We start from the raw sequence: 14856 nt of genomic DNA, 5'->3' as shown, positions 1-14856 counted from the left end.
TTTCTGATTTATAAGCAGATGTTAATATTTGAATATGGCATGTTCTATAGTCTCAGAGTCCTCCACCTTTATGATTTCATCAAATCGGTGACATATATTTTGAGCTATTAATGGAAATCTTGACGTTCTAATCCTTGGCTCTCTCTTAATACTAGGAAGCTTTGAAGTGCCCCCTTGTGTACTAAAGTACAGTAGGCTGAGAGGCCTCTTGTTGCCCATCCTTTAAACTGGTTCTCTCATATATCTTCTCTCCTCCCACCATATCCATCTCTTTAATGATGTTATTCTGTCTAATCCATTGACTCAGTGGTTCTATAAATAGGGCGAAGAGGAGGGACGAGGCCAGGCATCCCTGTGTCAAACCCTGTTCTTATACATACTGGTTTGATAGGTCACTATTGATTTTAATTCTTGCTAATGGTCTATCATATAATGCCTGAAAGGCTTTAATAATGTCCTCACAGAATAGATATAGGCCCATCTGACAGAATCAAAAGCCTTCTCAGCATCCAGGCCCAATGCAATGGCTTCTACCTTATTCTTTTGGAAATGTATCATCATTTGTAATGTTCGTGTAATATTGTACTGAGTGTGTCGGTCGGATAAAGCCTGTCTGGTCTAAGAGAATGAGCTCTGGTAAGATATTTTCTATTTTTCTAGTTAGAATAGATGTGTATAGTTTAATGCAAATTTAGGACCGAGATCCACGAGGAGGGGATCTCACCTTTCTGAAATGCCCAGTTACAGGCTGCAAGTAAACTTGGGATAATCTGTTCTCTAAATGATTTCTACCATTCAGAGGTGAAACCGTCCGTACCCAAGGATTTGTTTGCTTTTATACCAGTAATAGCTGTATTTAATTCCTCTGTGGTCATTTCTGAGCTTAACATCTCATTCTGTTCTTCAATGATGGTGGGTACTGTAAGTTCAGTGAGTAAGAAAATATGTCTATCTGTAAGTCATTGTCAAAGTGTGATTGGGAGTGTAGGTTTCTGTAAAATATTTCAAAGCTCTCTTGTATCCCTTCTACTTTATGTTGAATTATTTTGGTTTGGGGGTTCCTTATCTTGTCGACAGTTATATCTGCTTGTTGTCCCCCATAAGGAAATGAAGCATCAAATTTCCCATAAGGACCTATAAGCTCGGCCCATTATATTTTCCGCAAATTAGACTTTTTGATTCGATATTTTAATTTATTTATCTCTCTCTCTCATTAATCCACGCAACATACATTTGAATAATTGTCACTAATTGGCCCAAGGGGGCCAATTAGTCCATTGAGTTGCCCTGTTAATTGCCCTGTTATTTTTTTCAGTCTATAGGCTAATAGTTTCCTAGACTTACCGCCTACTTCATAGTACCTCTGTTGTAGGAATATAAAAAAATGTTTTCTTCTTGTGAGTACATTTTCTTCCATTTTGTTCTTCATCTTTTTAATTTCTTGTTTCAGCTTGGGATCTACAGGTTTATGAGCCCTTTTTAATTGTTTTAACTGAGATTGCAGTTTATTAAGTTTCTCTCGTCTAATGTTCTTTAAACGAGAGGTAGAGGCGATCCTTTCCCCCCTCATTACAGCTTTGCATACATCCCAGAGCACAGACGGTGACACCTCAACGTTGTCATTCTGTTCCAGATAGGTTTAAATGTCCAGATTCATTTCTACCTTCATCTGTGGGTTATTCAAAATACTTGAGTCCAGAGAGTCGATCTTGGTCTATTATTCAAACACATGGACATACACTGAGTATACCAAACATTAGGAACACTTTCCTAATATTGAGTTGCACCCCCCCCCCCCCCCCCCCCCATGGATGCTGACCCATGTTGTTCCCACAGTTGTATCAGGTCCTTTGGGTGGTAGAACATTCTTGACACACACAGGAAAATGTTGAGCGTGGAAATACCAGCAGCGTTGCAGATCTTTATGAAAACTGGTGCGCCTGGCTCCTACTACCCATACCCCGTTCAAAGGCACAGTGTATTCGGAAAGTATTCAGACCCCTTGACTTTTTCCACAGTTTGTTACGTTACAGCCTTATTCTAGAATGGATTCAATTGATTTTTCCCTCATCATTCTACACACAATACCCCATAATGACAAAGCAAATACATTTTTTTTGAATTTTTTGCTAATGTATTAAAACGTAAATATCACATTTACGTAAGTATTCAGAACCTTTACTCAGTACTTTATTGAAGCACCTTTGGCAGCGATTACAGCCTTGAGTCTTCTTGGGTATGACACAATAATTTGGCACACCTGTATTTGGGGAGTTTCTCCCATTCTTCTCTGCAAATCCTCTCAACCTCTGTCAGGTTGGATGGGGAGCATCACTGCACAGCTATTTTCAGGTCTCTCAAGAGATGTTCGATCAGGTTCAAGTCCGGGCTCTGGCTGGACCCCTCAAGGACATACAGAGACTTGTCCCGAAGCCACTCCTGCGTTGTCTTGGCTGTGTGCTTAGGGTCGTTGCCCTGTTGGAAGGTGAACCTTTGCCATGGTCTGAGAATCCTTAAGGTGCCTTTTGGCGAACTCCAAGCAAGCTGTCATGTGCCTTTTACTGAGGAGTGGCTTTCGTCTGGCCATTCTACCATAAAGGCCTGATTGGTGGAGTGCTGCAGAGATGGTTGTCCTTTTGGAAGGTTCTCCCATCTCCACAGAGAACCTCTGGAGCTCTGTCAGAGTGACCATCGGGTTCTTGGTCACCTCCCTGACCAAGGCCCTTCTCCCCCGATTGCTCAGTTTAGCCGGGCAGCCAGATCTAGGAAGAGTCTTGGTGGTTCCAAACTTCTTCCATTTAAGAATGATGGAGGCCGCTGTGTTCTTGTCTTGCAGACATTTTTTGGTACCCTTCCTCTGAGCTCTATGGACAATTCCTTCGACCTCATGGCTTGGTTTTTGCTCTGACATGTACTGTCAACTGTGGGACCTTATAGAGACAGGTGTGTGCCTTTCCAAATCATGTCCAATCAATTCAATTTACCACCGGTGAACTCCAATCAAGTTGTAGAAACATCTAAATACTTATGTAAATACGTTTTTTAAAATTTATTTACATTTTTACTATATCATATTCCTCAATTATTTGCCTATCTTTACTGAAGGTAAAGATATAGTGAATCCTATTGCAAAGGGGAAGAAAAGCATGTACAGTCATGGCTGGTAAAAAATGTAAAAAAGTGTTGATTTTCTTACAAATGGGTTTTGGCTGTGTTGGGGTCATTCTTGTAGAGTCAAGTTTTGGGTTTGAACGTACATTCATGTCACCTCCACATATCAGGATTCCCTGTGCTTCAGCTGATGACATCATATCAAACATTTCCTCTCAACGACCCATGTGATCTAACAAAAGTTCAATGAAGGTTTTGAAATAACAGCATGAACATGTGTCGGTTGTAGAGTTAGTAGTGGCCGAGTCGGTGGTGGTGATTAAGAAGCTTCTGCAGATGCAGCCCGAGCAGCACAGTGACATCATCAAGCACATGGCCAAACTCACTGACAACATCCAGGTACGTGTACGTAGGCCTCCGATCTTAACTTTGACCCCATAGTGTAACTACATGAGGTGCTCTTTTTCTTGTCATAATTCATATTTTTTTTATCATATTTGTCCCCAAACCTTCACAACAGTCCTGCTTGGTTGTGCTGTCAGTTTGTTTTGAGTAAGCAACAAATAGACACTTTTGTTGAAAAAACGAATTGTTAATTGTATTGTGTTACAATTGTATTATGATTGTATTTCAGGAATTGTAACTGTAATATGTAATATGTAATTGTAATATGTAATATGTAATTGTAATATGACCGAGAGCCAGAGCTAGCTCTTCCAGTTTCTCCACTTGACCCAGCCTGTTTGCATGCCCAATGTTCATGCACTGTCTGCCTACACAGGTGCCCATGGCGCGGGCCAGTATACTGTGGTTGATCGGGGAGTACTGCGAGCACGTTCCCAAGATCGCTCCGGATGTCCTGAGGAAGATGGCCAAGACCTTCACAAACGAGGAAGACATCGTCAAGCTGCAGATCATCAACCTGGCTGCCAAACTCTACCTGACCAACTCCAAACAGGTGATGCAGTTATATTGCATTTAGGACTTGTGATGAGCATGTATGACCCCGTTATAATGTGTTATAACCATCTCCTGGCTGACAAACTCTACCTGGCCAACTCCGAACAGGTGCCAGCATCTACACTGAATACATATATAAACACAACATGTAAAATGTTGGTCCCATGTTTCATGAGCTGAAATAAAAGATCCCAGAAATGTTCCATACGTGCAAAAAGCTTAAATCTCTCAAATGTTGTGCACAAATTTGTTGACATCCCTGTTAGTGAGCATTTCTCTTTTGCCAAGATAATCCATCCACCTGACAGGTGTGGCATATCAAGAAGCTGATTAAACAGCATGCTCATTACACAGGTGCACCTTGTGCTGGGGGCAATAAAAGGCCACTCTAAAATGTGCAGTTTTGTCGTCACACAACACAATACCACAGATATCTCAAGTTTTGAGGGAGCATGCAATTGGCATGCTGACTGCAGGATTGTCCACCAGAGATTTTTGTCAGAGAATTGAATGTTCATTTCTCTACATAAGCTGCCTCCCACGTCGTTTTAGAGAATTTGGCAGGACGTCCAACCAGTCTCACAACCGCAGACCACGTGGTATGGTGTTGTGTGTGCAAGCAGTTTGCTGATGTCAACATTGAGTGCCCCATGATAGGGTTATGGTATGGGCCGGCATAAGCAATGGGAAATGAACACAATTGCATTTTATTGATGGCAATTTGAATGCACAGAGATATCTTGAGGCCCATTGTCGTGCCATTCAGCTGCCACCATCACCTCATGTTTCAGCATATGAGAATAAGACAGGCACAGCACTAGGCTATATTTTCCCTTTGTCTTTATTCCCCCTTCTATCCCATGGTTCTCTAGGGAACAGCTGGTACAGCAGCTTGTATTTGTAAAGCCTTTACCAAAACACTGAGAAAACAGTGGGTTTAGTATGGCCACGTCCTTTAGCTGCTTTAGCTCCCCAGCTTCGCAGCAATGTCTTGTATTAAACCCTTTCCCAAGATGGCAGAGAAGCAAATAATGTTGTTCTCATTTCACTGCACAAGCAGGCTTACTCCCTTTTTGGATAAAAACACTTCCATCTCACCATTAAATCATATTTTCCATAGGTAGGGAGGGATTTAGACTTTCAGCATGATTCAATATGGTACAGCCAAGGCTCTTGTACAGTCGTTACTATTTCTATGGTCCTTCCACCAATGATCCACTGGTATGATACAGTCATCCCTATGGCGCTGTCCACGGTGTTGAAATCTCTCTCTCTCTCTCTGTGTCTCTCTCTCTCTGTGTCTCTGGCACCAAGCTGTCACCTCCCTCCAGTTGAAAGTAACATTCTCTCTCTTTTCCCCTCCTCCCACACTCCCTCCTCCCTTGTTCCTCTCCTCCCTCAGACAAAACTGCTCACTCAGTACGTGCTGAACCTGGCCAAGTACGACCAGAACTATGACATTCGCGACCGGGCGCGCTTCATCCGCCAGCTCATCGTGCCCACTGACAAGAGTGGTGCCCTCAGCAAGTATGCCAAGAAGCTGTTCCTGGCCCTTAAGCCTGCGCCCGTCCTCGAGTCTCCATTTAAAGGTGTCTTTCATCAAATGGTGTTCTTTTTTACTAGCCTGGTCCCAGATCAGTTTGTGCTCTACTGCCAACGTCTATGGCGATAATGACCGCAGAGTTGGCAAGATGCCACAACCAGATCTGAGATCAGGGACTCTTACTATTTCTGTTTCTGTTTTGTGTTGTCAGACATGAGCCTTTTAAAAAAAAAATGTAAGTAAACATGGTCCTAACCATAATTCATACCATAGAGATACAATATAATCATGTTTTATGTAATTATGTGGATCTTACTGTCTGATTTCTCTGTGTTTTCCAGATCGAGACCACTTCCAGCTGGGCTCGTTGTCCCACCTACTGAATGCCAAGGCCGGCGGCTACCAGGTGCTGCCCGACTGGCCCGAGGCCGCCCCAGACCCCTCTGTGCGCAACGTGGAGGTGAAGGAGTCTGTGCGTGCAGTGGAAACAGTAACAGCCAGAGACAGGGGGCCTCTAGGGGCCCCCCAAAACCCGAGGGGGGCCCGAGGGGCGCTCCTCTAGTTGGGCATTGCCTTGGAGGGGGCGCAGCACCACCACCAAATTGCAGTAGCACCCAAACACTGACACATAACACTGACTTCATTAATCATGACCACCTGCCAGTCATTCACTGGTCACTCACTGTTCATTAGCATAACGTCATCCACGTATGCACTACGCACATCCCTATTGTCTCCCATGCATTGTCAATGGGATGCTGCTTCCGCACATACTGCCAGTGGTGCCAGAATGTGTCCTGAAAAGGTTAATTCTGTTTTAGTCAAGTTCAAGGACCCAGATGCTTGAACTGTATGGTTGCCATACTATCTGCCCAGTAAACATGATTACGTGACAGCTAATAACGTAACAGAATAAATCTGAAATTGACTGGGTAACAGGAATGACCTGTCCCAGTGTCAACTCCGATCAACTGGTAACAGAGTGGAATATTGTTATGCTAATGGCAGCTGAGGCTAGTTAGCTATCACATCTGAGCACACACTAGTGAAATTGGGAAATCACTGTCAGGTGTCCGCTAGTAAACTCTAGCTGGCTTAGCTGTGGCCTACTTGCCAAGTTTATCCAATACTATGCTACCCATTAGACCCCTCGCTCCTCTGGCCTCTATAGGGTAACAAACACTCAATCACCCACACCCCCAGCCCCTTTTGTGATAACTCACCTGCTTGAGCCAATGGCACATGGCATAAAGGGATGGAAGGGTACCTTCCAGCAATGCAGCTCAGCTTAGAACACAGAAAAGAGGCAAAACAGGGTCTTATTCATTTTACAACGGAAAACGATAATAAGCATTTATTGGACTCCAAGTAGTTTTCTTCTGTTTGATGCCTAATGAAAACAACCCAGCAAATGTACTGTTACTAAAACACACCACACAGACTCAAATAACCACCATGGAGTAAAATCTCACCTAAACACCTCTAATTACCCAAACCACAGAGGCTCCCATTTTTCCACATTATCATTCCATGTGCCATCGGTTCATTTTCAACGATATGTGCCAAAGGCTGACATCAAATCAATATCCTTAAGTCTCGCTCCTTACGTCCAAATCAGCCTACAAAACCCTTTAAAAAAATGTTTTTGTTGTGCTGGAGGAGGGACTTGAGTTCTTGATTTGGTTTGGTTGTTCCATTGGTTTATCGTTGCTCCGTGAACTGTTTATGTTTGTTTTAACAATGTCTTTTCATTCCCCGTGATTCTGCATTAATGTGTCATTCATGACCAAAGCAGATTTCCAGACAAGTTCACATGTGGATTTGTATCTGGTGACTTTTGACCCCATGACCTCTCTCTTTCTGCCCTCGGTCCGCAGATAGAGGAGGTCATAACCAGCAGTGAGGGGCGGATCGGCTTGCTAGGAGACACGCGAGAGGTGCCTCCCGTCTGAGAGTGCAGTGTATTTTTACTGACTGCTCTACTCTCTCTAATTTCTCTGTACCACTTAAACAGGGCACTTCAGTGACTTAAAGAGAGAGTTCATCCAAATAACTAATTCCAGACACTTGAAGGGGTAGTTTGCCCAAATAACTAGTTGATCTTATCGTATGGATAGTCTAGCTACACTCTTAGAAAAAAAGGTGCTAAGTAGAACCATATAGGGGTCTTTGGTTTGTCCCCATAGGGGAACCCTTTTTGGTGCTGGATAGAACCCTTTGCAGAGGATTCTATCCAGTGGTGGAAAAAGTACCCAATTATCATACGAGTAAAAGTAAAAATACCTTTGTCGTGTCATGATCATTAATGTGTTTGACTGATATTTTATAAAATAATTACACACCACATTCAATTATCACGCAATTAAATTAATCATAAAACAATGAATTAAGTAGTAATCTGGGGCACCACGGGAAACGTTATTTAACGAGTTACTATCTCCTGACTAAACTCTAAAGATATAAATATCTCTTACATCAGTCACAGTCAATATTTTTGGATATCTGCACGAACCCTAGCATAAATGATGAAACAGCGATATACAAATTGGCGTAATTATTTATTTACTAACTAACTAAATAATCATACAGAAATACATAAACACACACACACACAGTATAGTTATTGGTTACTAACACAATGCAGTGAAAGGTCCCTAGTGGACTAAACCGATATGACGGGTTGTTACACAAAATGGCGGATTCAAAAGACAGGGAAAGGGAGAAACAAAGGAATTCCACTATCGTACATACAATTGAATAATACTTAAACAGCTGCAGACTGAATGTTCCTGTGTTGTCTTCTTCTTCTTTGAGAGAGAGTTTCTAACCATTTCGTATCTTTCAGCTCATGCTGTCGGTTACGCTGGTCTAATGTAGAGTCTAACCATTTTACATGCCCGTAGCAACCCAGCAATGAACTATATCTAGATATTTAAATTCCTACCATTTCAACGTGCAGCCACGCTCCACGTTTTTCTGGTCTCATAGAGTCTAACCATTTGTGACGTCCGGTTCAACACCGTCCACCTGGTTGGTCTGATATGTTAATTCTTCACGAGGGGTTTTATGCACTCTGGCAAAAGGGGCGTTCCATGACGCCGACATAATGTCTGTTCCCACGTGGGTGTGGTCACTGACTGGTTAAGACTTTATATGAAGAAAAAAAAATCATTTAGAAGGCTAACATCATTATTCTTTAAATACCCACGGATCATTCCCAATGTTTGGATTACAGAAATATTGTTCATTATCCAGCCTTTTGATGTTGTAGTTTTGGTGGGAGTAATCTCCTTGAAACAAAAGGTTTCATTCCCCTTAATCCTGTTTCTACAAGGTATTTACGAGCGTCATAAAATGGCCAACGTCACCCCTCTCCCCCTCTGCCGGAGAGAGAGGGCGCTGTAGAGCGGACTCACTGTAACCTGATCCTTCGGCTCCTCACAGGAGAGTCATGACACCTTAATAGAAAATGCCTCAAGTAAAAGTGAAATTCACCTAGTAAAATACTGTAATTATGAAATATATATATATAAACGCAACATGTAAAGTGTTGGTCCAATGTTTCATGAGCTGAAATAAAAGATCCCATAAATGTTCCATACGCACAAAAAACTTTTTTCTCTCCCATTTTATTTACATCCCTGTTAATGAGCATTTCTCCTTTGCCAAGATAACCCATCCAGGTGTGGCATATCAAGAAGCTTATTAAACAGCATGGTCATTACTCAGGTGCACCTTGTGCTGGGGACAATAAAAGGCCACTTTAATGTGCAGTTTTGTCACACAACACAATGCCACAGATTGCAATTGGCAGTACGTCCAACCAGCCGCTCAACAGCAGACCATGTGTATTGCGTTGTGTGGGGGACCGGTTTGCTAATGTCAACATTTTGAACAAAGTACCCCATGGTGGCAGTGGGGTAGGCATAAGCTACGGACAACTAAAATAATTGCGTTTTATCAATGGCAACTTGAATGAACAGAAATACCGTGATGAGATCCTGAGGCCCATTGTGAGGCCCATTTTTTTAAAGGTGTTTGTGAACAAAAGATACATATCTGTATTCCCAGTCATGTGAAATCCATAGATTAGGGTCTAATGAATTTATTTCAGTTGACTGATTTCCTTATATGAACTGTAACTCAGTCAAATTTTGAAATTGTTGCATGATGCGTTTATTTTTGTTCAGTTTAGGGATTTCCTCTGACACCACCTGTTATAGAGGTCCTAGATGGCAGGGAGCTTGGCCCCAGTGATGTACTGGGCCATATGCACTACCCTCTGTTGCCCCTTGTGGTCGAAGCCAAGCAGTTGCCATACCAAGCGGTGTTGCAGCCGGTCAAGATGCTCTCAGTAATGCAGCTCTAGAATATTTTTTTATAAAACACTTTTTTTGACCCCTTTTTCTCCCCAATTTATTCGTATCTAATTGGTAGTTACAGTCTTGTCCCATCGCTGCAACTCCCGTACGGACTTGGGAGAGGCGAAGGTCGAGAGCCGTGCGTCCTCCGAAACATGACCCAGCCAAGCTGCACTGTTTCTTGACACAATGCTCGCTTAACCCGGAAGCCAGCCGCACCAATGTGTCGGAGGAAACACTGTACACCTGGCGACCATGTCAGCGTGCATGCGCCCAGCCCGCCACAGGAGTCACTAGAGCGCGATGGGACAAGGACATCCCGGCCGGCCAAACCCAAGGTATTGTTGTGCCCTCTTCACAACTGTGTTGGTTTGTGTGGGCCATGATAGATCGTTAGTGATGTGGACACCGAGGAACTTGAAGCTCTCGACCCGTCCCCAGTCCATGATCAGCTCCTTAGTCTTGCTTCCGTTGAGGGAGAGGTTGTTGTCCTGGCACCACAGTGCCGGGTCTCTGACCTCCTACTTAAAGACTGTCTCATCGTTGTCGGTGATCATGCCTATCACTGTCTTGTCGTCAGCAAACTTAGTGAGGGTTTTGGAGTTGTGCGCGGCCACGCAGTTGTGGGTGAACAGGGAGTACAGGGGGGACTAAGCATGCACCCCTGAGGGGCCCCCATGTTAAAGGTTCAGCGTGGCGGATGTGATGTTGCCTACCTTCACCACCTGGGGGCGGCCCATCAGGAAGTCCAGGTTCCAGTTGCAGAGGGAGGTGTTCAGTCCCAGGGTCCTTAGCTTAGGGATGAGCTTGGAGGGCACTATGGTGTTGAACGCTGATCTGTAGTCAATGAACAGCATTCTCACATAGGTGTTCCTCTGGTACAGGTGGGAGAGGGCAGTGTGGAGTGCAATTGAGTTTGCGTCATCTGTGGTATGCGAATTGGAGTGGGTCCAGGGTGTATGGGATAATGGTGTTGATGTGAGCCATGACCAGCCTTTCAAAGCATTGCATGGCTACATATTTGAGTGCTACGGGGCGATAGTCATTTAGACAGGTTACCTTGGCATTCGTTGGCACAGGGACTATGTTAATCTGCTTGAAACATTTAGGTATTACAGGCTGTGTCAGGGAGAGGTTGAAAATGTCAGTGAAGACACTTGCCAGCGCATGCTCTTACCCGTCCTAGTAATCTGTCTGGCCCTGCGGCCTTGTGAATGTTAACCTGTTTACATCGGCTACGGAGAGTGTGAACAAACAGTCGTCCGGAATAGCTGGTACTCTCATGCATGGTTCAGTGTTGCTTGCCTGAAGCAAGCATAGAAGGCATTTAGCTCGTCTGGTAGGCTCGCGTCACTTGGCAGCTCACGGCTGGGTTTCCCTTTGTAATCTGTAATAGTTTGCAAGCCCTGCAACATCCGACGAGTATCAGAGCCAGTGTAGTAGGATGTGATCTTAGGCCTGTATTGATGCTTTGTCTGTTTGATGGCTTGTCAAAGGTCGTAGCAGGAGCCATCAAACAGGCAAAGCATCAATACAGGACTAAGATCAAATCCTACTACTCCGGCTCTACATCTATGTCGGATTAATGTCCCGTTCCTTGAAAGTGGCAGCTCTAGCCTTTAGGTCAGTGCGGATTTTGCTTGTAATCCATGGCTTCTGGTTGGGATATGTACGCACTGTCACTGTGGGGATAATGTCATCAATGTACTTTATTAATGAAGCCAGTGACTGATGTGGTAAACTCCTCAATGCCATCGGATGAATTCCGGAAAATATTCCAGTCTGTGCTAGGGAAACAGACCTGTAGCTTAGCATCCGCTTCATCGGACCACTTCTGTATTGACCGAGTCACTGGTACTTCCTGTTTGAGTGTTTGCTTGTAAGGAATCAGGAGGATGGAGTTATGGTAAGATTTGCCAAATGGAGGCAGAGGAAGAGCTTTGTATTTGTTTCTGTGTGTGGAGTAAAGGTAATCTAGATTTCTTTCTCCTGTAGTTGCACAGGTGACATGCGGGTAGAAATTTGGTAAAACAGATTTCAGTTTCCCTGCGTTAAAGAAAAAAACGCAACTGGGGCGCTGCCTCTGGATGAGCATTTTCTTGTTTGCTTATGGCCCTATATAGCTCGTTGAGTGGGGTCTTAGTGCAAGCATTGGTTTGTGGTGGTAAATAGACAGCTACGAAAAATATTTATGAAAATTCTTGGTAAATAGTATGGTCTACAGTTTTTAATGAAGTATTCCAACGCCGCTGAGCAGTACTGCAGGATATAAATATTAGAGACCGCACACCAGCTGTGGCACCATATTAAAAAACATTGGTGTTGGATGTCAAAGTGCCAATTGGTTTAGATGGGAATTCACTTATTACTATTACTTAGCTGAGACTATAAAGGATGGTAAATTGCTACTGGTATTCTATGAACACATTTCAAGAATGAATGCAATAGAAGTCCAAGTCAGCTCTGTCTCTTATAGCTATTTATATAAAGAGAAAGTTTCAGTTTTGAAATGGACCGTAGCTAGATGGATAGTCAGGCTACTGGTCTCTAATTTTAGTAACTGAAATTGGACTTGAGTTAGTGGTACAGTTTGTGTATTTTGCGTGTGAACTGCTGTGTTTGACTCTTACTTGTTGTGCGGTGTGTGCCAACCTTGTTTCCAATCCAAAATCTGCCTCTCTTGATCTTCTATGTTCCTCTCCTCATGTATTCCACCATTCAACCCCCGCTGGATTCATTCAATCAAGGTTGCACTACCATAGCGAAGTTCAAATAGCAAACACCACCTCATGCTTTACCATTGATATATAGTCTTTGATATTGGATGTACTGTAATGATTATGATAACCATAAGTAATTGTGAATTTGTTAACTTTAACTTTATTAAGTTATTTAATAACTTGGTTAAAGTAAGTTAACAAATTGCTAGTTGAAGTAATTTCAAGTTGTTGAAGTAATGTTTAAGTACTTTGGTAATGTTTAATGAATGCTTAATTATGGTTAAATAATATTTTTTAAAGAGAGTAAGATAAAGCCTTGTAGTAACAATCGCTTAGAAGTGAAAACTGTTTTTGAACATCTACAGTATTGAGTAAGTGCAACTTGAATCCGTCTGTTCCTTTTTGCCTTGTTTTTTATACCTCTTTCTAGACTTTTCTTCCTTTTTGTCATGTCACTTCCATCCCAATCTTTTTCTTTCTTCCGTCCTGCCAGGTTATTACGCTGCTTGAAAGAGTCACAACTTTAACCAGCGTGAGTCAGTCAGTGGCAAAGAGCTTGCCTCTTTGAGCCCCCCCCCCCTCCCCAAAGCGCCAAAGTGCTTTTTGACACCCCCGGCCTACCGTAGCTGCTGTTCTGTGCCTAGCTAACTCAGCAAAACTACCCAGCTCAGCAACCTCCTCTGTCTCTACCATTAAAGAGTCGATTCCTTCAGAAGAGTTGACGGTCCTCCCACTTGTTGAAACTTCTCTTCTTCTTACTTTTTGTGGTTGTTGTTGTTGTTGTTTTTTGCATGTGAGATAAACAACTAACATACCATATCAGTAAGAATAGAAAAGAATACACCCTGGTTAATACAATACATTTTAATGTTGTTACATTTTTCAGTGCCAGGACATTGACTACTCCTGGAGGACATCACATCTTTATTGGAACTACTCCCTTTAAAAAATCGAAATAAAACACTATTACCGAACTGGCCATGAAGGCATCACCTGGTGCTGCCACCTAGCTGTGGAAAACAATAAATACAAGTTAAACATGTTATACAGTACACGTTATGACAATTGTGTAAACTAAAGCTTGACGGGACTGTACCATATTGGAAGCCCATTATGGCTGGTTGGTTTGGTTCACAGGGTCAGCCCCAGGTGGAAGCAGTCATGGCCATGCTGCGTCTTCGATCCTTGGCTGCATCCGAAATGGCACCCCATTCCCCTATAGCGCACTACTTTTGACCTGAGCCCTATGCGGGCCCTGGTCAAAAGTATTGCATTAGGGAATACGGTGGCATTTCGGATGAACCCCTCTTCTCTGCTTCCATTGAAATGCTTCGGGACGTGGTGGTGACACGGCTGACTCTTTGACCTCTGACCTCTTTGCCAGGTGCCAGAGTGGACCAAGTGCAGCAGCCGTGAGAAAAGGAAAGAAAAGAAGGCGGACAAGCCATTCTACTCCGACTCGGAGGGCGAGTCTGGCCCGACCGAGTCTGCTGACAGTGGTGACTAGGGTTGCTTACTTCCATACACAACCTCACAACCCCCTTCCCCACACGTCCTAACATGAAGAATAATACTGTGATAACGTAAAACGCGTTTGTGTGCGTGTGTGTGCATCCGTGGCAATGTTTGCCTGTATGTGTTTTATCATGTCCTATGAGTAGGGTTGCAAAGGGAGGGTATATTATATTTACCAGTAAACCACCGGAATTTGGGAAACTTTCAAGGTTTTTATGTAATTTTCATAAAATAATAAGATAAGATGATTTTTAAATTAAAGAAAATTATGAAAAAGCTGTTAAACATTATCCTAAATATAACCCATCAACTTAGTGAATACCGTTGGTGTTTAATATCAGGGTTTCAGCATGAAATATCCTTTATATTTTTACACACTTTTATTTATTTTACTATGTCAATATGTCTTATGTCTTTGTTGTAAATGTTTTGGAGGCAGTTGTGAAAAAAGTCAATAGTTGTGACAGTTGCAGAGGTAATTGAAAATGATGCCATTGTTGATTCAATGCTTTTTTCATTTATTAGCCTATTTTCCACTACAACCTCATAGAAAATGTGGAGACAGATATAAAGATGAACAAAAAAATTATATTTTATATGAATCCATTTTTTTATTCAAGTATAAATTACCAAAGTTGCCATAGAT

At 42.8% G+C, this 14856-nt stretch overlaps 1 protein-coding gene across 13 annotated transcripts in view; it reads left to right on the top strand.

Annotated features, from left to right (window-relative positions):
- ap3b2 (adaptor related protein complex 3 subunit beta 2) overlaps positions 1-14856 on the top strand; it is a 105105-nt gene that overhangs the window by 69928 nt on the left and 20321 nt on the right. For 5 of the 13 annotated variants that reach the window (XM_029758425.1, XM_029758419.1, XM_029758421.1 and 2 more), the window contains exons 14-19: positions 3401-3510; positions 3893-4069; positions 5474-5660; positions 5956-6104; positions 13189-13227; positions 14080-14194. In XM_029758425.1, the coding sequence (XP_029614285.1) occupies positions 3401-3510; positions 3893-4069; positions 5474-5660; positions 5956-6104; positions 13189-13227; positions 14080-14194 (777 nt within the window). The remainder of the gene's footprint in view (positions 1-3400; positions 3511-3892; positions 4070-5473; positions 5661-5955; positions 6105-13188; positions 13228-14079; positions 14195-14856) is intronic. The other 8 variants (XM_029758429.1, XM_029758427.1, XM_029758424.1 and 5 more) reach the window with 4 other exon arrangements.

This window comes from Salmo trutta, chromosome 7 (assembly GCF_901001165.1).
Source record: "Salmo trutta chromosome 7, fSalTru1.1, whole genome shotgun sequence".
In the NCBI taxonomy this organism is placed as follows: Eukaryota; Metazoa; Chordata; class Actinopteri; order Salmoniformes; family Salmonidae; genus Salmo; species Salmo trutta.
The sequence above is the reverse complement of the archived record's forward strand: the minus strand, read 5'-3'. Positions and strand labels throughout refer to the sequence as shown.